This window comes from Rhinolophus sinicus, linkage group LG11 (genome assembly GCF_036562045.2).
Source record: "Rhinolophus sinicus isolate RSC01 linkage group LG11, ASM3656204v1, whole genome shotgun sequence".
Lineage (NCBI taxonomy): Eukaryota > Metazoa > Chordata > Mammalia > Chiroptera > Rhinolophidae > Rhinolophus > Rhinolophus sinicus.
Window position 1 is genome coordinate 32,922,371 of NC_133760.1, and position 23,559 is coordinate 32,945,929.

A 23,559-nucleotide genomic window follows, 5' to 3' on the forward strand; every position below is an offset into this window, starting at 1 on the left:
ATCTTGGTCTTGCTGGGCCCTCAGTACAGAGGGCCTGATGGACCATTTTTGCCAAGGCCTCGCCATCTACAGTGGGATTCTGGGTCATCTCTCCTGTTACTATGGGTCCTGACCCTATCCAGTGTAGAGGTCACAGGAATTGTCAGGACTGACTGCAGAGGTTTCAGTGCAAGGGAAGCTTCATAACCAGACCTGAGCTCTCCCTGTCTGCAGCTCACGTTTCCAAAACCAGGTGGGCTGGGGATTGGAACACTACCCTACAGGGCTTCTGAAAGAAGCTAGCTAGGAGTGCTGCTTCAGCAGTTTTCTCCTTGAAATAGATATTGCTGAGTTGGGGTAGAAATGGGATGGTGAGACATGAGAGAACCAACGGGGCAAGGTAGTTATTGATGCCCAGCCAACTAGTAAACTAATTAAAACAATTTAAACTGTTAAGAAAATTTTTCTGGTTTTATTGTATCATGAGGCATTGAAACATCTGAACAAATCAACATCTGGACGGTGAGGCAGCTGCTTTCTCCTTCACTTCTTTGGGTTACTAGAGCAACTTGTCAGTAGATTAAAAAAAAAAAAAAAAGACAACCTTTTTGCATTACTTAAGTCTTTCCAAGGCATGCGCTGGTACAACACAAACTTCTCCTGTCAGATGCAACTAATCTAGCATCCAAACATCACGCACAATAGCTCGGTAGCAGCAGCACACTGTGCCCACTCCCACCGTGGCCCCGTTATGATGGAGCATCTGGAGGAGTGTGAATAGTATCAGGAAGAGGAGGGAGGAGGAAACAGCATGAGTGCCTGGCTGGGAGGAGGTCAGCCGAAGTTGTGCAGGGCAAGCCTGAACATGTCATTGGTGCAAACCAAGCATCGTTGATGTTCTTTAATAGGAACATCTGGTGGAACCCCATGATGGGGTCTTCATCAGCCTGTAAGGAGAGAAAAATGATTCAGTAAGGAAACCAGGGAACAGCAAGGGAGTTCAGTGGTAAGAAACAGGGCAAAAAATGCTGACTTTGGGATCAGGCCGTACTATCTTGGACTCAAATCCCACTACAGCCAAAGGACACTTGTGAATGTGAATTGACATAATGTATGAAACACTGCACTGGGCAAACAGGGGCCTATAGAGGGCAGCACACACTGCTATGTACACTTAAACCGCACAACTATTCACCAGTTAACTACAGCTAACGGGCAGAGAACGCACCTACCTCTAAGCCCATGTCTCTGGGCACAGATGATCAACCAGGATCTAAAAACTAAACACTTAAGTGTCTGATTACGCCAGACAGTCCAATCAGAAGTTACTGCTAATATTGACTGCAGCCAAATATGTGAGAAAAGGCTCAAAACCAAGTTCACACTGTGATCATAGCTACACAGGAGTTAAAAATAAAGCATAGCCATCAGGTGATCTGTTGAAAACAGAAAGCGACCTTCAGCCAATGGGAGGGGCTGGGTGAAAAATGTGAAAGGATTAAGTACAAATTGGTAGTTACAAAATAGTCATGGGGATGTGAAGTACAGCATAGGGAATATAGTCAATAATATTGCGCCAGGTGGATACTAGACTAATCAGCGGGATCACTTCGTAAATCATATAAATGTATAACTATCATACTGTACACCTGAAACTAACATATCAAAAGTCTACTGTAATTGAAAAAAACAAGAAAAAGAGACCTCCAGCCAAACTGCAGAAGACTAGCTAATCAGTGCAGCCTCTACCATCACCAGTTTTTCCGAGAATTGTTAGCAAGGAGGCAAATAAGTGTTTTGAGGGTTCAGAGTTGGACAGAAACACAAGAAAGAACCTGAAGCCATGTTGGAAGGGGCACTGCTTACTGACCCCAGGCTGGGAAAGTGGGCACCGAGCCCCTTGAAGACCTCCTCAAACCAAAGGGCCTATTTGAGCACAAACTCTGGGCAGACCATCTTGGACAGGCAGGAGAAACTGACAGGAAAAGTCCAGGCCAGAAGTCAGGTCCCTCTGAATCCACTGCAGAGCCTAGGGGGTCGCTCCCTCCACGCTGCCTAGCCAATGGAGAAGGCATATTATTCTGATTCCCACCATGACACAGATCCAGGAGGGTGGGACCTGGTCAAGGGGCAGAGAATTTGTTCTGCTTTGGGAAGGAGAGGATTTTGAAAACCAAGAATCTGGCTTCAGTCTGCTGAAGCACAACAGGTAGGAGATCCTGGGCGAGTTCGTGGAGAGGGTTGAGGGGCTGCAGGAAGGTTTTAAAGATGACAGGTCTTGAGAAGGGGAAGGGAAAACGCAGAGAAGTAGGAGTTCTAGGAATCTGCTTTGCTCAGCAGTGGAGGAGTCAGCAGCCAACTAAGGGAGTGGTAGCATGGACTCCAGCAGGGGACTGACTACTACTCACCATCCAGCTTGCCCATCCAAGGCCAACTGCTTACAGAAGGCCCACCCACACCTTGGAGCAGTATGATGGCCCAGTGGCTTGGCACCACAGCTCCATCTGCTCCTACACCTCTTGTCCTTTTTCCAAAAAGCCTCTAGACCAGTGCTCTCCAATAACACTTTTGCAGTAACAGAAATGTTCTGTGTCTGTGCTGTCCAGTAGGCAGCCGCAAGTGACTGAGCACTTGAAATATGGCTAGAGTTAACCGAGGAACTACATCTTATTTCACTTTAATGAATGTAATTTAAAAATCGCCACAGGTGGCTGGTGGCTATTGTATTGAGCTACACAGCTCTAAATAGTCACTTTGTCTGTGCGTCCTTTGATAAGCAGGTCACATCACAAGCAGTCAGGGGTGCAAGGCTCTCCTCTGCCTGCCGGCTTCTCCCTCGCAGCACTGTTACCTTAAGCTGGCCCACAACCATACTGATGATGCAGCTGTCTGGTGTGGGCTGATGGTCCTGTGCCGTGATGCTGTGCTGGATTTTCTGGAACGGAAGACTCTGCAAAAGCAAGAGTGGCTGGTGGGCGGGGGCCGGCAGAGCAGGGAAGGAGCCACTTGCCGCCCGGCCCTCGCCCTTACTTACAGACAACTTCTCCACAATGGCAGCTTTCCCCTGGAATTGCTGTCCTTCCCACGTAAGGCATGATGCATCAATCTGAAAACCAGGAAACCCACCATCAGGGCCTCAGAGCACAAAGAGTATCACTGAGGCCCTAAAAAGAATCTTTCTTGGGGAAATGAGTTCATGCCTCAGTTTCCCTGTCTGTAGAGAAAGGAACTGAGGATAGCTTCCAAACTTTACACTATTAACCACTTCTTTAGTTATACCCCATTGTCTTAGAGCCCAGGCTCTGAAAGACTATACTAACAACAAAGTACAAACTTATTAAATAAGTCTACTTCCCAGTTTTTATGCAAGAAGCCATATGACCTCTGATACGTATGAGCCCCAGACTGGCCATATGGGGCCAAGGATCAGCCAAAAGCCATTCTGCTGTGTAGTCAATCAGTATCAGTCCCAGAGAAGCTGTGAGAAATAACTTGGCAACATTCTATGCTCATCACCATCTCTAGAGCCCAACCTGAGTTCCACGGAGACCCTTTCCATGGGGGCTCCCAAGCGGTATTCCTGGGGTCACGCAGAGATGCAGGCTAACAAGGACTCCCAAGGCAACCCACCAGCTTCGCCCCCTTCCCCCAGATCTTCCTTACCACAGCCTTCAGGCACAGAACTCCAAAGTGCCTCTGCTACTTATCACCTGTGACATTAGGCAAGTTACTTATTTATCTGAGTCTCAATTTCCTAATGTTCAAAGGGGACATGGGCTGAGAATTACATGAAATAACAACTTTGCTAACTCTCTCCTCTGGGTCAGGCCTATTTAATTGATATTAAGAAGCAATGAAGGCAGCATTTGAGATCTTGCTCCCCAGCACAGGTTGTCCGTTTGGCTCAAATAAACTCTTAATAAAAAAAAAAAAAGAAGAAGGAATGAAGTACCAGGATCCCAGAGTCAGATCAGTTCAAGTTTTTAAGAATTCTCTAATCTATGATAATGACTAATAGTGCCTGTGCTGGATTTGGCCCTCCACTGGTAATAGCCCTTTTATCCAACATTTCTGAAGGCACGGACACTCTGGAAGGAGACAGCTGTCTGCCCATAATCGGGTCAGGCCCTGAGGCTATGCCGGATGACTCCTATCACTCTCATCCCCGGCAGCCCTGCCAGGCACGGCCTGATCAATCACACCAGGGGTGCCAAAAAAATGTATACACAGGACTTGTATTCATCTTTTGTTATCGGTATATATGGAGTGCTACAATTTTAATAAGAGTTTTTTCCTCTTAAAATGTATATACATTTTTTTGGCACCCTCTATTTCCGTGACTGAGTCTCGGGCAGGGTCAAATACAAGCAGCTCTTGGTGTATATGAACACCATTACAATACAGCAAACAGGCCCACATAGAAGGGTTTCGCAAAGGACACACTAGCCTCTCTAGGCTAACCCCATTTGTTTCCCATGAGCATTCCGGGGCTTTTGGCCCCAAAAGGAAGCCGGACCTGGGGCCTCCAGGAGAGCTCAGCTTTGCAATGATGCTCATGGCTGCTGCCTCCAGAGGGTACTATGAAACCTAGCCTCTCCTGCCGCCTAATCTGCAATAGAAGCCCTTTCCAGAACCATGAAATGGCCAGCCCAGGACACCTGCCCAGGGTACCAGGATCCCCATTCTTGTGGAACATATAGACCAGGTAGTTGGGCCAGGCCTCAGGCCCCCTGTCCCATAGACATCTCAGAAAGAAAGGTGCAGCCAGGGCAGTGAGGGCTGCCAGAATGTGTGAACTGGGAAGAAGTGGCCCAACATCTGAACTGATTGCCTGGGGTCCTGTCTGCCCAGAGCTGGAGACTTACGTAAATTGCGCCTAGTTGAGTTCTGTCATTATCAAATAACTGGTAGTAATGTTGAATGAAGCTGGATCCAATCTGCTCCCAAATTGGCTTGTCTCCCATTCTGGAGCGTCACCTGGCCTCGTTGAGACCTGCAAGACCAGAGACACAGGGAGGGAAGCGTTGGTACCTCACCAGCTGCTGTCCTTTCATTGACCCCCACCCCTCCCTAGCTTCAAGCAGGGAGTCCTTTGCTGAGGTCTGTTCACACAGGGAACAGGAAGAAGCCCCAGAGAACTGGTAGGAGACCTCTCCCCATATAGACCAGAGCAAGGAGCCGAGGTAGACCAGACTCAGCTCCTCGAGGAGCACGTAGGATGAGTACCGAGGGTGGAGCCTGGACAAAGGAAGGTCAGAGCAGGCCCTTCAATGCCCAATGAGATGGACCTTTAAGGAGGAACTAAGCACTATCCCTGTATCTTTTCAACAACAAGCTGCAAGGCCAGTTATTGCTATTCTTCCCACCTTGCAGACCAGGAACTACTGATGTCTGTGTGTGTGGAGTTGGCTTCTACTATAGCCCTCAGTGCTTCAACACTGCCTCAGCACCTTACTGGAAGGTGGAGGAAGACCCAGTGAGAGTGGAGGGATGGCTCCTCAAGGCGCCACTTGCTACAAAAACAGTACGTGACTTCCCTCAGCCTTAAGGATGCAGTTTACATTTCTGGGGCTAGGTGATGCCTGGTCCTTACTGGGGCATTTCTTTATTGATGGGGGTGACCCCTACCTACTTCAGAGCTAGGGACAAGTCCAGGGGACAACAGAATAATAGATGAGGGATGTGGGGAGGGGAAAGGGAAGCTGTGAGGGGGAAACACTTCATCTCTTCACATCCCCCATACCTTAGCACTGCCTCCCCCGGGAGGAGCTGCCCCTCACCAATCTCTGAGGGGAAGAGGACACCCCCCCATAGATCAAGGCCCCAAGGGTGCTAGTTCAATCACTGTGGCTCTGCCAGGCCCCTCCAGGTAGGGAAGTCCACACCTCATTGCAGGATCCAATGAGAGCAGACCCATGCGTTGTTCTGTAGTTGTCTGACTGCAGAGGAACCCAGCCCCTCACTCATGATAACAGGACTTTGAACCAATAGTGAGGAGGTGGGTCCAACCCTGGCAGACAACCATTAGCAATGTGGGAGGTGACACAAGTCACTGCCTTTCTTAGGGTCAACCGCCTCCTCCTGCGTAAAATGGAGGTGAAACCCTGCTGTTGCCAGTGGTTGTGAAGCCTCACTAAGGGAATGTAGTAAAGCCCTCAGCTCAACAAGGTAAGTGATAATTCACTCCATATCCTGTGGCCTCACCCAAGGCCAGAGAAGCCAGTGTGTGTGTGTGGGGGGGGGACAGTGTAGGGGAACAGTGGCTTATCCTCAGCCTAGCCCATCTCCCAGCCCGTGATCAACATTTCAGCCAATGAAGAGCCAAGAAGCTTAGCCAGCTTTATTTTAGGTCCCCTAGGAGGTGGTGGCACTAAAAATAGCAGCTCAGTGCTGGGATGACTAAGAAATGTCCAGGAAAGTCTAAAATAAGCAGAGGAGAAAACTTGGACAGGGCCATGCCTGTTACAGAGAAACACAAGGTATGTCCCAGTTCACACTCTGCCAAGACACAAATCAACAAGCGGGAAAGGCATAGGCTCAACACCTAGTCTCAGCTGCGCTGTCTTGGTCACATTTCTAAGGGGTCAGACTGTGGTTGTACCTACACACAAACTTGGCTTACTTGAGGCAGGGCACAGCCTGGCATATCTCTGCCTCTTCCACGCTGGTATTCACTATGCTTAGCTCACTCACTGCAGCCCGACCCCACCAGCAAGATAAGATGCCCTGCCCAATCCTCAAGAGCTCGGAGGCAGGGAGGGGGCGCTGAAGGAATAGAAGAGGGCTATCTCTCCCTCTGCTCTCAGCAAGGCTGGGCAGCTCAGGGAAGGTCTCGGAGAAAGAGTATGCTTATCCGAAGACAAGTGTCTGGGGGAAAAGAGTAGCGATAGGGGCAGGAAACGGGGAAGCCTGAGACGGAGGGTGAGGGGAACTAAGGTTAGACGCTGATCCAAAGAAAAGTGCAGACATGTGGTGGGTCAGTGAGGCAGAAGAAATGTGGGGTGGTTTTTTCATTTTTTAAATATTATTCTTAGTCGTGTGATAAGTTGCTAATACAAAACCTACTCGGCAGAAGTAGTGTCAGAGTGAAGAGGGTAGAGGGATAAAGAGACAGAAGAGCATTTTAGTCCAATGGGGAGAGGCAGGGCAGAGGGAACTCTCTTGAGGAATAGGACAGCTCAAGGCATCCCAGAAAGTGAGAAGGAACTTTCCAAACTCTGAGGATTCAGGCCTTTGCTTTCAAAATGCCAAGCGAGGCCCCTGAAGGCAACACCAACCTCATTAGAGGTCTGCTTGACCTTGATTTGTGTTACTTCCATGTAATGATCACAATAGCCATATGGTCAGATTCCACTGTCATCCCACTTAACAGGCGGGAAAACTGAGGTTCAGCAATGTGGGGAGTCCTGCTCCAAGCTCATCTAGTACGTCAGTGCTGACACTGGGTCCTCAGGTTGAGGCCAGTGCTTTCTTTCTGCTACCTTAGCATCCAAGGCTCTAAACCACAGAGCTGGCTATGTCCTTCCCTGACAGCCCCCTTGCCTTTGGGTTAAAGGCCAAACCCCCTAAACTCCCCCAGTGGGCATCTGCTCCTGTCCCTGTGTGCCCAGCCGTTCTCTCCTACCTCAATTCAGCTGCACACACAAACACACCAGAACTCACCAAGTGCGTGCCCACCGTTTTCTCCTTTCTCCCTTCCTCCGCCTGCTCAGTCCCTGCTCTTCCTCCAAGTCACCGTTCAGACCCCACCTGTTCAGGGACAGACTCCTTCCCAGACTCAAACACTGACCTCCAACCCATCAACCCACCCAGGCCCACTCCTCCACCTAAACTGTAGCTCTGGACCGTGAGGGTTCTGGTGTGTTCTGCCACACTCCCCATCTCGCAGCCCAGAGCAAGGCCCAGTCAACTACAAGACTTACAGTTTCTGACTTGAAATCTTCCACAAAACTTTCAACTCATGGGAGGCAGCGTTCCTGAGTCCAGGGGGGAAAAAGCAGGATATAGAGCCCCCGTCCTTTCCCCATGCAACACAGAGGAGGGGTCTGGGTCAGGCTAGGAGAACATTCCCCAGGATGGCCAGCAAGCCCTAACCTTGTTTCTAATATAGTTACTGTGAAAAAGAACAGCCTGGAAAGAAACAAAATGCCAAGGCTCAGAGGCAGCCTCACATCAGATTGGGGACTGACCTTCATGACGGCTTCTCCTACAGCTCTTCCGAAAGGGCCGCTGACCACGCCATCTCCTGCTTCACCCCAACAGTCCGCAGGCTGATTGAGGCCAGGCTCCTCGAGGAGCAGAAATGACCTCGATGACCTCTTGCCCACTGAGCATCAGCCTTCACTGACCCTTAGGTCTCTGTGGGTGCAAAGACCCTCTAAGAATGTCTCAAAAACTGTGGCCCTCTCCCAATAAATTTGCACAGAGGCAGATGCCCCAGCCTTGTGAAGAATTTCAGGTTGTTTACACTCCCTGAGCTTCAGTCACAGACCTCAGGTTAAAACCTCTGGCCCAGCGATCCCATTAGGCAATAGAAGAAAACTTCATTTTTATTCTCAAATTCTGGGTCAGTGTTTCCATGGACAAAACTTGAAATAGGAGCATCTGGCTGATAACATCTCCTTTTCACTAATGTGTATTAGGTATAAAAATATGTTAAGGGCTTTATATGCATTGTTCCTAACACCCCAAGTCAACACCCATGTTACAGATGAGCAAAATGAGGCTCAGGGAGGTTAGCTAAGCTGCTCAAGGTCAATAACCTAATAGATGGTGGAATCGGATGGAACCAGGTTCAGTGGACTCCAGAGCCAGGACTCTCAGAGACAATTGGTCTGGAGATAAAAACGAACAGCACTCTCTGACCTTGGCCTTCTCAGACAGGCCTGAACCAGGACTTCTGCCTCCAAACAAAGGCACCAGGCAGATCTCCGCACCAAACAATAGGCGTTTTCACGGGGGATGATCTCACAGCTTTCCCAAACCTTCGAAGTCACGACGCTGCTCTGCCCACTCAGCAGAGCGAGATGGACCTGGGGCAGAACAGTGATGGGGAAAACGACGTACCAACCCCAAACTGATACACAGAAAAATGGTCACATATGTGAGGGCCCACCACCACGCTGAGCCAGCAGATGCCAGCACATGTGCTGAGCTCATAGCAGGGTCCTTGAAATCGGGTCCAATGATGGCGTTACTCTCACACCTACTTTTTGCCAAGCCCCCAACAGCCCTGAAGTATACAGGCTGGGAAGGACTCCTCGAAGAGGTGGGATTAACTGTCAGCCTTGGCTTAAACCTCTCTCCCGGTGATACACACCTATGCTCTGGGAACAGGCGTGTATTGCAGGGAGAGGTAAAATGCAGTCTACTGCCGGCCACCAGATAGGAAGACACCACAGTGCCTGTTCCTCAGGAACAAACTGCCCCTGGGATTTCATGGTCTCAGGGGTGCTGTGTATCCTGTCTTCTGGCCCTCCAATGACTTGCGTCCCCATTCTCCACTAACAAAGTCTGAACCACTTACCCTGCCTTCAAGGGTGCCCTGCCCTCTCGGATGTCCCAACCTCATCTCCTGCCACCACATCCTTCTTCTTCTGCAGCCATTAGGTATTTTCTTGTTTCTGGAACATGCTAAGTCTGTCTCACCGCAGGGCTTTGCAACTGTCGATCCTTCTACCTGGATCACTCTTCTCCCTAAATCTTCACTGTCTGGTTCTTTGTCACTTATGTGTGTCAGCTCAAATGTCACCTCATAGATACCTTTCCCTGATCACTCAGTCTAAAGTAGCTGGCTGCCTAGTTACTCATTTCACCATCCTGCATTATTTTCTCAAAACTTGTCACTACATGAGATTGTCACTCTTAAATATTTGTTTGTGGTCTATCTCCCTGACCATGGCACCTCTGTTCCCATGGTGTCTGGCTGGGTCCCCAATAACTATTTGTTGACAAAGCCCATGAGTGCATAGGAGCTGGGGCTGAGAGGCTAGCCCTTCTCTGGAGGAGTGAGTTCTGAGCAAATCCTGCTCAGTGTAAGTAGCTAAGTGACCCACTTCCTCTCCACCTATATGTTCTGTCCAAGTTGTCAGGAAACAATCCTTTGTCATTCACCCAGCCATCGGTCTGTCCAAGGCCTGTCGCAAGCGGGGCTTGGCCCCCAAATCCCTCTCCCCCTCCTACGGTCTTGGTTGGTCACCCGAGGGACAGCAGGCATACAACTGCACCCTCAAAGGCATGACCTCAAGCCTGCCCGTCTCTCCCGCTTGGTGTCTCCTCATCAGTAATTGTGCGTAATTGTGCGGATGTCAGAGGTAATCAACTGAAAGTATAAAGCAGGGCCCTCGAGATCTCTTGCCCTCATTCTCTCCCCATTCATCTCCCCCTTTCTCTCTCTCCCACCTTGGCTAGGCCCGTTCGCTTCCCTGAGAATGTATCACTAACACCAGGGGTCTAGGCTTCTCTCCCTCTCTTTCTCTCTCCTGCCTCGGCTAGGCCTGTTCTCTTCCCTGAGAATCTATCACTAACAAACCCTGCTTTCACATTAATCAGCTTGCTGACCTTTGATTCTTCACTGCATTGGCAAGAAGAACCGAGACTCCCATACAGACGGATGGTATATGGTCCTCTATAATTTCAATGTGGGCAGAAGGCAGATGGCTACTAGACAGGAGGGCATTGGGGGGCTGAGTGAGAAAGGTGAAGGGATTAGGAAATACAAATTGATAGTTACAAAATAGACACAGGGGCTTTCTCCTGCCATCTTGCGTCCCCACGTGTGTGTGTTTATTCTCAGCTGGTCTGCCCAAGACCTCCTGAGCACCAGCCCTAGTCCCCCATATGTCCCCATTTCCAGATGAAAGAAACTATCATGAACCCGAAGACACTCGCCAAACTGCAGGCACAAGTGCGCATTGGTGGGAGAGGAACTGCTTGTAGACAGAAGGTGGTTCACAGAACAGCTACAGCAGATGATAAAAAACTTCAGTTCTCCTTAAAGAAGTTAGGGATAGACACTATCTCAGGCACTGAAGAGGTGCATATATTCACAAACCAAGGAAAGCGATCCACTTTCACAACCCTAACGTTCGGGCCTGTCTGGCAACAAACATGTTCACCCTCACAGGCCACGCTGAGACTAAGCAGCTGACGGAAACGCTACCCAGCATCTAATACCAGCTTGGTACACACAGTCTGACTAGTTCAAGGAGACTGGCTGAAGCTCTGCCCAAACCACCTGGGGATGGAAAAGCACCACTGGCTGCTGGAGAGGAGGAGGATGAAGTTCCAGATCTTGCGGAGAATGTTGATGAGGCTTCCAAGAGTGAAGCAAACTGAACTGAGTCAACTTCTGAAGAAGATAAAGCTTGAAGAAGTTACTGGGAGCTGCTATTTTATATTATGACTGCTTTTTAAAATTTTGTTCATGGATCTGATAAATTCTCAATCTCTAACATTTTTAAGCCCAAGCCCCTTGGACACTGCAGCTCTTTTCAGTTTCTGCTTATACACAAATCATTCTTTACAGCTAATTAAGGTGAAGAAGCTTGGGAATAGTTTGAAACAAAGGTTAATAAAGTTCTTTGCCTAGTTAAAAAGAAATAGTCATGGGAATGTAAAGTACAGCATGGAGAATATAGTCAACAAAAAACAAAAAGTATAAAGCAGGACGCGGCCGTAAGGAGTCATTGTCAGGTCCTAGGTAAACACCAGAGCTAGGAAGAAAGTGGGGACCGCAGCGTCCTGCAGGGACACCACACCTTAGTATCCTCAACCAGGGACCAGTAACTGCCTAGTCCACCACTCCCCTGCCTGAAGTCTGGAGAGAAATCAGATAAGGTCTGGTGCCCGATGGCTGGACAGGACAGAACCCTTTCCTGGGGCAGACCCCTGAGGTCTAGGTTTCCCCAGCACCCTGAGGGCCTTTTCCTCTTCTGCCAGGGGGGAGGGGTCCAGAGCCTTTGGGCTGCCCTGGCTGACCCAGAAGCTGAATCCAGCGACTTCTATTCTGGTCTCTGCTTTGTACTTACTCAATCCCTGAGTAGCTCCCCTCTCCCAGGTGGCTCAGAGATCTCTGGGGCCCCTGTCCTAGCCAGCTCTCATCTATGAACTTGCTGGTTAGGTACACATGGATGTGGCTCCCCCATTGGGCCCTGAAGCGCCTCAGTGACCACCCCCACTGTCTGCTACCACCATGCCTGGCCCATGCCTCTGGGCCACTCTGAGACCTAGATGAGCAGAATAGTAAACAAAGGGATGGATACGGAGTTCCTAGGGTGGTGGAGGGAGTGTCTCCTAGGAGCCAGTCGTGTGTGCTCTCATGTTTGAGCCTCACGGCCCCGTAGAGCTGGTATGATTACCATCACTTTGTAGATGAGGAAGCCAAGACACCAAGAGGTTAAAAAATCCAAGACTACACAAGGCCCCTGGGACAGCCAGCATCAAAAGGGCCACAAAAACGGCCTGGACTGGAACAGATGAGAGCCCATGTCAAGTACCAGAAACCATACAGGTGGCACAATGAGGTGGTGAGAATCGGAGTCCAGGGCTTTTCTTCTTGGAAATCAGCAAGCTCCATGCCCCTCAGGACAGAAAGCCCCTGAGTGCATGCTCAGCTGGTCAAAGCAGGTTTACACCACAGGGACAACTGAAAACTTGCATCATCCTTGGCCTGACACCACCTCTACAAGGGAAACCAATGTCTCTACACACAAGCATCCTTCCAAAGGGCAGCAGTTTCTGCCCTGGTGAGACCCAGTGGCTCCGACAGACTATATGAGGCTTTAAGAAACAAACATTCCTGAATTCCCCCAGTTTCCTGAGGCAAACAGCCCTCAGTTCCCAGGCACCTTGGACACCCCCCTCTCCTGACGGCGGTTCTCCTTCTCCAAGTAGCCCCCCTCTCCAGCCTGGGGAGTAGGGAGTTGGCACAGTACAGGTACCAGTAACAAATAAGGAGTAAAGCCCAGGGCAGCGAGAGGAAGTTCTCAGTCAGCGGGTGATGGGAGTCCCGGGGCCAGTTAGCAGGGCCACCCCCGGCCCTCTTATGTCCCTCTTCCCTGGCCACTAAGACACTTCCCTAGTCACAGCCAGACCTGAACAACGGATTCACTCCAGGAAGACACAGCTGATAGGATGAGAAGGGGGAAGGAGTCACAGATCTGCTGCTGGTCAGGGTGATGACCAGAATATCACACAGGCCTGGAAATCATTCCAGGGATAACCCACATGCTGCCACTTCCCTCAGAGGGAGTCAAGAATTCCTGCCACACTACGGTCAAAGAGAATTACAGAATCTCAAAAGCTGGAGAAGGGGTAGCCAACTCAAATTCAACAAACACACAAACATCCTCAAATGGCCAAACTAGGGGGGGAAAAAAGAAAGAAAACAAAAAGCTCATCAGAAAGTTCAGCTCAACCCCAACCCACAGAAATCCAGCCCAACTTTCAATGTCTATCCTGGGGAAATCTTTTTGGATCCACCCCTTTCTCACTTCATCTTGGGGAAGGTGCCTGTGTTTCACTGGGAAGGTGCCTTGATAGGTACCACTCCAGAAGCACTGGGCACTTGAATAAAAGCGAACTGAGAGGGTCTCAGTGAAAGGGGCAGAAGTCACCGACCCAGGCTCCAGGCAGGGAATAGGAAGGCCACAGACCATAAAACGCTGGTGATTCCCAGGCATTGGGAGACATCCAGCAGACCTGTGAGCAGGCTGTAGAAACAGAAGCTAGATTCAACAGCCACAGCAATTTAAAGGGGTAACAGCCTCACTCAAGGGACCCCAGACCTTCCTGGGCCCATCATCTGGAAGTATTCCCTTGATCTGTGTACTGAAGAGGAGAGTAGGCTCACCAACAGCCTTTCCTCTTTGGTGCTCTCACCATTCAGAAGTCCCCTCTTCTGTGCAGGACCAAGAGCCCCTGTAGATCCCTTCAACTTAGCCCTCAGCATATAAGAACAATATTACCCGTCTCCCCCACTACTGTGACCTCCTTTCCCCAGCACCAGGACTGGATATAATTCATTTTTCTACCTCCAGCCTCAGCCCAGAGACTGACAAATGGAAAGGGCCCTAAGAGTGGTTCCTGAATAAGCTGATCATTGGTGAGAAAGGAGAAAAAATAATTTTAAAATACTACTGCCTCAGTAAGGGAATCCTAGAATTTTTTGATAAGTCGATGCCTCCCATTCTAAAATTTGAAAATTCTGCATCTCTTAAACCATTCATCCCATTCCAACCCACCAACTGCAAAGATAGCACGATAAAGTGAGCTATGGCTCAGAGAGAAGAGCTGGGCTCTATGTCACTAAGGGATCTAGTTTTGAGCTGGTTGAGAACCCACTCATCCTCCCACCCTGCCCCCATGCTTATGCAGACACATCCCAAATGCCCCGTGTCAGGTCCCACTTTCCAAGTTAGCCTTTCACAAATATAAGATACAGACACATTCGGGAGAACCTCAGGGTTCTTTTCTTATCTGAGATCCAGATGGCCTGCCAAGTTCCAGAAAGGTCAAGGATTGGAGGTACTGGGGGATCAGGATGCCTAGCAATGGCTAGCTGACTCCAGACAGAAGTTATAAGGAATTTCTAGGACTGGAATGAGAGGGAGGGACCTGAATTCCTCCTACTCCTGCGTAACCTTGGAGAAGGAACAGTATCTTTCTGACCTTGTGATCAAGCCATCCAGAGCCTTGGAATGTGCAAGTTAATCCAGAGCCTTAAGTAAACCTAGCTCACCTAAAACCTGTGTCTTAGAAAAAAACCAATGCAGATAATTAGAGGGTCTTGAAACAACTGTTTCTAGCTAGCACTAAGAGATTCCACCACACTGATCCTACCGTGTTTCCCTGAAAATAAGACCTACCCGGACCATCAGCTCTAATGCATCTTTTGGAACAAAAATTAATATAAAACCCGGTATTATATTATACCCAGTATTGTCATATTATATTATTGTTATATTGCATTATACCTGGTCTTACATTATATTAAAATAAGACCAGGTCTTATATTACATTTTGCTCCAAAAGACACTTTAGAGCTGATGGTCCGGCTAGGTCTTATTTTCGGGGAAACACAGTATGTGTGTCCTGTGAGTAGTCAGTCTCTCCTTGTTGCCCAACTCCACTGGCAAATCAGGCCTCTCCTGAGCCTGCTGAATGAACCTGACTTCCATGTGCTCATGGGCCGGGATGCGGATTACAAGGCTTGAGTTCAGAGAGAAGGCTAGCCCTGATGAGACCTGCACAGATCCTTGCCTGTCCTCCTTAACCAGGGAGAAATGACTATACAGAACAATTCAACTGAGGGAAAACACCCAAGGCTAAAGCCCAATGATCGCAAAAAACATACTCAAGGGGGGGAAAAAGTCCAGAGGTGGAGGCTTTTTGCATCACGCGCCTAACTAACTCAACTCTTTTAAGAGACATGCTTGCTGCTGAGGTCAGGACTGCAGAGACTTAGCTGCCTTTTTAGTCCACGCAAGAACTGTGGCTCAGAAGCCACACTGGGTGAGAGGAATCAAGGCTTGACAAGCTGCCTCTTCCCAGAATTCCATGGTCTTCTCAGGACTGGTCCATTAATTTATCATCACTCAATCGGAAGTGCTTTAACAAAGCCTGTCAGGAGACTACTCTATAGCTAGATACTCTCCTCCTCCCAGAACTCAATGGGTTCCCTGGGTCCATCATTAAGAGCAATTTCCCAAGGTCCAACCAGCTTACTGCCTGTTCATAGATCATTCCAGATATTGGGAAGTGAGCAAGCAAGTGAGGGAAGCCTGACTTTCTGCACTTTTTGGCCCCTGTTCTGCCACCTGGAATTCAGAAGGGCCCCACAGCCCAGATGTACTTCACCCCCCAATGTCATTTCCAGCCCAGCCTCTTGTTTGTCACAGGACTCATGGATCTCAGGCCTGGATTCTACTTCCCCCTCCGCTGAATCCCACCCATCACCACTATTCTTATGGAATCATCTTCCTGTGTGAGGAGGGCAGATGGCTCTGGGAGGGGCTGATGTGAGGATTAGGCTGTGCGGGGAGAGGTCTAATAATGTGTTGAAGTCTCACACATTCAATCTCATCTCCTTGGCTTCCTTCCTCCCTTCCTCCACTAACACGGCCGGCCAACCCACCCACAGCTGGGGCCTGATCACTGAGCGAGAAAAGAGCGGGAGCTGAGCCTACTAGCCTGGAGCTGTCTCATTACCATCAGACCAGATCCTCCAAGGCTGGTCGGGGGTGATGTTCCACGTGGGATCCCCTCCCGCCCTAGATTACTTGACCCTCCCCTCCACACAGAATTTACGCATGAGTTCCAGAGTTGAGGGGTAGGTTTCGTGCACTCCCAGTGGGCAGACAAGCAGGGGAGCATTCACCTACATCCCAGCCAGGTTATGGTCGGGAACCGGGTGAGGATCCTAAGCTCGGGCTGCTACAGGCGGGCGCCCTTACCCATTGCTGACTCCGGAGCGGGCCGGGTGGCGCTTGCCCATTCCCGGATCCTTCGCAGGCAGGTGGCAGGACGTGGGAATGGGGTCGGCCCACTAGCCCGCCTGCAGAGCTTGCGAGACTCCCGGCAGGCCCAAGTAGGCCAGACGGGGCGGGGCCCGGAGAGCCCGATCTGGGTGGTCCGGACCAGGAAAAAAAGGCCCGACCCCAGCGCAGTCCGCTGCACCCGCCATGTGCACGGTATAGCCTGGAAAGACGCCTGGCTGTCTCTCCGTTTTCCCCCCGGCCGCCGCCTCAGAGGACCGGCGGGAGGCGGAGCCGCGCACGACACATGGCCCCGGCCCCGCACGGCTTCGGGCCGCCGGGGGGGGGGGGGGGAGGGGAGGGGCCGCCCAGGGACTCGCAGCGGAGGCTCCAGGCGGCCCGGAGCGCGGCTCCTGCGTCCCAGCCCCCGCCCCGGCGCGCTACCCCCGACACTCACCCGAGGGGCTGGCACGATGGCGGCAGCGGCGACGGCAAACCAGCGCGGTCTGCGACCGACTGTCCCTTCCCCCCTGCCTTCCCTCGCCACCCCGCTGCACTCTGGGAAACGCAGTCCCCCCCTCGTTCCTTTCTGGCATAGGTGCTCTAAGATAAAACTACAGTTCCCGGCGTGCTATGCGCCGAGGCCCAGACGCGGCCCGCAGCGCGGGAGGTGAGGCTAAGCTAGCTAGGGAGGCCGCCGGGGCGAGCCCCTGAGAATTGTGGTCTAGCGGAAGCCTCTGGAACACCCGAGTTTGGCGCCAGGCAAGGGTCAGGACTGTGTTGTCGCCAGGTCCCAGCTGGTCCGGCCCCACCCAGGCTACACAGCCGTTTGGAGTTGGCCCCGCCTCCGTGAGAGCCCAGCCTAGCCTCAGGCTGGCCCAGCCGCCCCTTGCTGGGCCCCTGGGCCGTTTCCGCTGGCGAACCCCCTTCCCCTTGGTGCTCGGGCCGCCCCTTCGGCTCTTCCGAGAGGTGCTCAAAGACCGGCCTGGGCGGAACCCATGGCTTCTACTGTCCCAACATTCATGTGCCCTGCCCACCGCCAGTAGAGCCCAAAGCTGGTTTCCAGCGGGTGAGGCTTTCCTTGGGTTGCAGATTCAAATGTCCCTCAAGTGAGGATCAATGGAGATGAGTTCTCTTACCGTTGGAGTCTCCAAAACTGTCCTAAGGTTTTGTGCAACAAGAGCTAAGTTTCATTTTTATCGGCGAGGAAAGAGAAGTAACCAGCTCACCCAAAGTTTCCCTGTGATTTAAATGACCAGATTGCCCTTTCCTTTCAACGCCCATTTTAGTCGTTTCCCGGGCAACGCAAACATTTGAAGGGAAGTCTGCCTCTAGGTCAGGCATGTTGAGGGAAATGCCCCACAGCTCTGGGGGCGTGGGGCACAGATAAAGGAAATAGGTACAAGGCTTCCCTCCTGGCCAGAAATCTCAGTAATCCTGTTCTTCCAGAAGTGTTGCACCTTTACTGACACCTGCTCCCCTCCATTCCTCCTAGGGATGGCTGGTAAGACCAGCCCAAGCTTATTAAATCCCAGGTTTGTGCCTTCTACTTTGCCTGACTAGATGTTTCCTCTTATTACTCAGCCAGTAAGAACTCTATAATGCCGGCTTGTGGTGCATCTGGGACCTCCCTTGATCTGAGCTGTCCTTCCCGCAAGAAGCAAAAACACTGAACACCCATAACCTCCAGACATGAGTCCTGGCCAGAGCCTGGCTCTCACACTTTCTGGGAGCACTGCTTAGAGGTTCAAGTGAGCCAAAGTAGAAAGTGTTACATCTCTTCAACATACCTGAGTGAAAGAATACACTAAAGAGTAAGGCCTGAGCCTGGGAAAGCCCTCATTCCTAGTGAAGAAGAATGGGGACATGTGGGAGACTAGCCCAATAGCTGCTGGCAAAGGGCTTCAATCCCAGCTGGCCTGGAAGGGCACTGCTGTGCTTCCACCACCTTATGACTAGCCAGAATCCTAGAAAGGCAGAGATCCCGTCCCTTCCCCAACCAGGCACTTGCACAACCTATGCTTTACCCCACTTCCCCACCAAAGACTTGTTTCTCAAGTCAGTGCCAAAAAGAGCAGAGACTAGAAAAACATTTTGGAGTCATTCTAGTTCGCAGCCATGGGAAAGTCTCCAGGTAAGTGACTTTTTCCATAAGTAACAAGGGAATGATGTTTTATGGGGCCTAAGAAGTGTCCATTTGTGCCCAACACCCATAATAAACAGGGCTAGCTTTTAAGGCATTTGCCTTTCCCTATTGGATTTGAGCAAAATTATATCAAGCTATAGAAATGTCATCTCAGCCCTACAATATCCAATCTTAAGAAATCTGGAAACACCCAAAAGTATTGTCAAGGGATTACAAATCCCAACTCCTACTCCTTAAAGCCTCCTATGGATCCAGCTCCTTCATAATGAAGGAGTACCAAGACCAAAGGTATTTGTACAACAATCCTTGTGCCTGCACGAGCCATGACTGGTTCCAGCTCTGGTCTTCACTGATTTAAGTAACTGCATGCCCATAGGTGCCAGACCCTGTACTAGGCCAAAGGGCTATAATGGTGAGCAAAATTCAACCCCAGCTGAAAATTCAAGAGGAATTCAAAACCCTCATAGAAGTGGGCTGTCACAATTCCATTTAGTTTTCAGTTGCTCCTTCTCTATCTTGAAAGGACATAAGAAGCTGACCCCTGGACTAACTGGGACCATTTGGTACAGTTTCCAAACTGGGACGACCTGGGCCAGGAAATCTGTGAGGACCTTATGAGGCCAGGGTCCATGTGCTTAGGACCCTTTCATGGAGAAGCCATCTCTGCTCCCAGGGTCAGCCTTGTTGAGACCTAAGGTCAAGGCCTACCAGGGGGCCTATTTCCCCATGTTTCTGGGGGACTTAGTTGAGTCCTCATAAAAATAAAATGGCGAAACCCAAATAAAAACCTTACTTTGTTTAATTCGTTTTGCCAAACAAACACAGTGAAAACTTTAGTCTGACTAATTGTACAGAAAATAGAATTTGTAACCAGTAGCAAACATAACAAGGTAAACCTAAGTCCCTGGCAAGCTGGCTCTCCATCAGCAGGTCACCTAGATCCCCTTGTAGATGGCCTCCTGGTGAAGGAGGTCCTAGGAGGCAGAGGCACAGATCTGCCAGTCCCTATCAGAATCACAGGCTGCACCTGGGAAGGAAAAGCATGAAAAAGAGAAATGATGTTACTTGGCTCTCTTATCACTACACACGGAAGAGTTGTCTCTGACTGCTGGCCAACCTCAACGTGGTGTCTTCCCAAACCCACAATCCTTGGGCATCCCACCTGCATCCCTAGAGTATAAGTATCAAGTTCAGTAGTTCTTAAGCCTCTGCTTAACCAGAACCTGCAACATAAACTGGGGGAGGGGGTAGACAAAGTCATAATTGGTGGTGTCACCAGTGCAGAGTCTTAGGTCCCAGACTTCAGGAGGAAATAAGAGGGGGTCCAGGTGTCAACCAGTGCCCCAGGAGTACAGCGGAGTTCGACAGCAGCAGCCTGCTGTCCTAAGCTGGCAGGGGTCCATCCGGGAATCCTGCAGTCCACGGGGGACCGGTTTACATTCCATGCTTCTTGCGAATGACAGCCATGGCCAGCAGCCGATCCTTCTCACGGAGTTCTTCGCGCAGCTTGGCTTCAGTGAGACGCAAGTGGCGGATGCTGCCCTTCATCTCCTTCATCTTCACCTCCATCAGCGCCAAGATGTCCCGCTGCTCGTTCAGCTTGCGCAGGAGCTCCTCCTCCGTGGTGCCTGACGACAACGAGTACGAGTGGTCTGAGCCAGTATCAGGGAAGCCCTCTTCCCCTACTACCACCAACTGGGGGCCCACTGGACACTCAGCGGCCTCCAGCCCTGCGGTAGCAGCCTCTAGCTCCGACGCGGCAGCTGCGGCGGCTGCGCCCTCTGCGGCCGCGGACTCCACTTGCACTGTCAGATCGATGGGCTTCACATCTTCTCCGGTGGGAGTGGTGGGGGCCGGTGGCACTGATCCCGGAGCCTGGCTGCCGTCTACAGCGGCCTGAAGGGTGAGTAGCACAGCCGCAGAGGCAGATACCAGGTTCGGCTGCAGCTGAGTGGTCTGGGCAGTGGAGGCTGACGGCGACGGGGGCGGCGGCGGCTGCTGCTGTTGTTGCTGCTGCTGCTGTTGTTGCTGCTGCTGCTGCTGTTGCTGCTGCTGCCTGCGGCGGGCGGCTGCCGCCCCCGCGGGTCTGCGTGCTACTTTGCGTTCGTTCACGCCGCGCAGCGGGAAGATGGTGGGGACGCGTACGGTGTAGGTCTTGCGGCCGCCCTGGAAGTGGACGCTGCAGAGACGGTGACCCGTAGTGGGCTGGAAGGTGGAGAAGCATCCACTGACGCCGGCACGGGACACGTTCTTGAGCCAGAGGCGCCGCAGCTCAGCGTCCTTGGGAAACGTGTAGAAGTGCAGTGCCTTGTCCCGGTGCGAGTTGTTGTAGCAGCCCGGCACGCAGCACGTAAAGCCAGGCATGGCTACGACGCGCGGCCCTCCCCGGCCCACCGGCCTCCTGAGCCCTTCGACGGCCCGGTCGGTCTACCGCCGCCCGCCCCTCGACGGGCGGCGTCGCGCAAGGGCCTGGGCGGCCTCTCACTACTGCCGCCCGGCGCAGCCGGCCTGGCCCGGCGCCCCGTGCCCAGAATACGCTTCTCGCCGGCCCGCGCCGCGCCGCCCGCCAGGCCGCCTGCCTGCGCTCGGGAGTCGGCCCCGGGGACGCCGCGAAGGACCGCCTGGGAAGTGGGACTACGCCCCCCACAATACACCGCGCCAGAGGCAGCTGACTTCCGGGGCGGGGGCGTGCTTATTCCGGCCGCTTTCCAGGGCACCGCCACGGCCTACTCAGAGTAGATTCTTTCCCCGATCCGGCTCATCCCGGGTGGACTAGAGAAAACTATTTGGTTGGAACGCTGTCGCCCGGACTGCCCTTTACAAAGACCCGGAATCCTAATGGAGATTGGGAGGCGCGCGCTTCGCCACTGCGCAAGCGCCATGGGCATATGCCCATGGAAACTACAAGTCCCACAATGCCTTGCGCTGAACTCAGCGACTGCGGCTTGGAGCGCCGCCTAAGGGAGAGGTCGGATTACGGGGGACCAGGATTTGGGCGAGGTTGTCCTGCCTTCGGCTAGTGGTTCCCCAATCTCCGCGACTGAGTCGAAGGCATTCAAGCGGTGCTAGGGTTGAGGACCTGGGCCTCAGATCATTTAAAGACCTTAGGATCCCCTTTGTCTTGCGATGGGGACTCTCCCTCGACTCAGCTGCTGCTTGCGTTGACTCACTTTTTAACCTAAACATAATCACCAATAGGCGCCTACTATGTGCTGGGCACATTGCAGGGAGTTGGGAACTTTTCAGGAGCCAGACCGACCCGGACTACCAGAGGGAGGAGGGCCCGACATTTGGATAATGTGAATTCACGCGAATGGGTATCTGTAATCACAGAAATAAACGTTCAACAGAAATGAACTGGTCAGAGGAGGAAATGGGAGGTGGAGGCCCAGGAAGAAAAAATGAGGAAAAGCTTGCATGGGGAGGAGTAGCTGGTTCTTGCCCGAGTACTAACCTGTAAGGCCCTGAGGCAGGAAAGAGCTAGGTTCCGCTTTAAAGAGCTTGGAAGGGGGCGTCCAGAGTAGCAGAAGCGGCAAAAGAGGCCAAACTGGGTCAAATTAAAAGATTTGGGATTATATTTTGCAGGCGACTGAGAGCTGTTGAAGGGTGTTAAACAAGAGAATGGATAGGATTTGTATCGTAATGACACCTCCTGAATCCCCCCTACTTCTATGGGGAGAATGTTCTGAAGGGCAAGAGAGCCTGTGGAAAAGGAGAACGGAGGCCAGGCAGTCGTCCAGGGGAATTACCTGAAAGCTAGTACTCCTTTGCTGAGTTCCTCCTTTCTTCTGCTTCTTGCTCTTCTTTACCTTCTGATTTTTCCTTCTCCTTTTCTTCTCCCAATTACAAACCACGGGTGTGAAATTGAAGCCTAGTACATATTATATATAATTATTTGCTACAAAAACAAAATAGATTGGGCTATTTAAAACCTTGCAAAAGAAAAAAAGTAACATTCCAAGTTAACTTCCTTTTTTTCAGTTTGTTGTTCTTTATTATAAAAGGACTCTACACTTAAAATGTTTTAGAAAAATACAGGACAATGGGGGAAAAACAACTATTTTTTTGTGTCCCATTACCCAAATATTACCATTGCATTTCTGTTTACAACCAGTGTGATACTTAGTTATTTGTGTGGATTTCACAGACCCATAACAGGAGAAAGTCCCACTCCTCCTGGCCCATGCAGTGATGTCCACAAGTTGAATCCCTTCAAATTCAGAAATGCATTCTCTGGTATGTATAGCTCATAGTGAAAGATGTACATTCATTTGGGTGAATCATTTATACCACGGTAAAATATGAATACATACTTTGTTATGATTAAATATTTATAAAGTATGTGCAGTAGAAATAAAATTCAGCAAAAAATCATTATATATGTTAATGTATTTTCATTGTCACACAATTACTGATAGTTTTACTCCTACCTGTCTCAATACCTACCTTACTCAAAAAATGTTGGTGAGAGGTCATACTGATACATCCTTATGCACAGAACATTGAAGATTATGCTTGTAAAATTCTACCTCTAGTACATAAAATCACTTCTCGTCTACATTAAATCTTCTACACTCAAAACATCTGGAATGCATGGCTTTCTCCCCACCCCACTGCCCTGCCCACCCTCTATCTTGTCACCTTTGGAAAAAGGCAAGAACCTATCACACGTCTCCCTACTTCCAATCTTGCCTCCCCTATTCTTGCTCTTCACATGGCTGCCAAAGAAAACATGATTATGTAATACCTCTGTTTAAATCCCTCCAGTGGACTATTGCATTTAGAATTATATCCAAACTCCTTTCCAGAGCCTACGAGCCCTCACAGGATCTGGCCCTGGACAATCTCTTATTCTTCCCCTCACTTCATGAGCCTAGTGTTTTTTAAACGAGTAGTAAATATGCAGTTTAATGAATTATATAAATACATAGAATAATACGATGCAAAAGTAAGCTCATG

The 23,559-nt window shown here is 50.7% G+C and overlaps 2 protein-coding genes and 1 pseudogene across 2 annotated transcripts; 1 reads left to right on the forward strand and 2 right to left on the reverse strand.

Annotated features, from left to right (window-relative positions):
* Positions 1–739: 739 nt before the first annotated feature.
* On the reverse strand, positions 740–17,052 carry NUTF2 (nuclear transport factor 2). The gene is given in 6 exon segments (XM_074314708.1): positions 740–860; positions 863–926; positions 2,831–2,929; positions 3,014–3,085; positions 4,845–4,972; positions 16,912–17,052. Coding segments are annotated over 5 exon segments (381 nt in total). The 5' UTR covers positions 4,944–4,972; positions 16,912–17,052; the 3' UTR covers positions 740–813.
* On the forward strand, positions 10,835–11,316 carry LOC141567500 (transcription factor BTF3 pseudogene; annotated as a pseudogene).
* Positions 17,053–19,381: 2,329 nt separating the features above from the next.
* THAP11 (THAP domain containing 11) lies at positions 19,382–21,223 on the reverse strand. The gene has a single exon (XM_019756169.2). The coding sequence runs from the start codon at positions 20,962–20,964 to the stop codon at positions 20,035–20,037; it is 930 nt and encodes a 309-aa protein (XP_019611728.2). The 5' UTR covers positions 20,965–21,223; the 3' UTR covers positions 19,382–20,034.
* Positions 21,224–23,559: the final 2,336 nt, after the last annotated feature.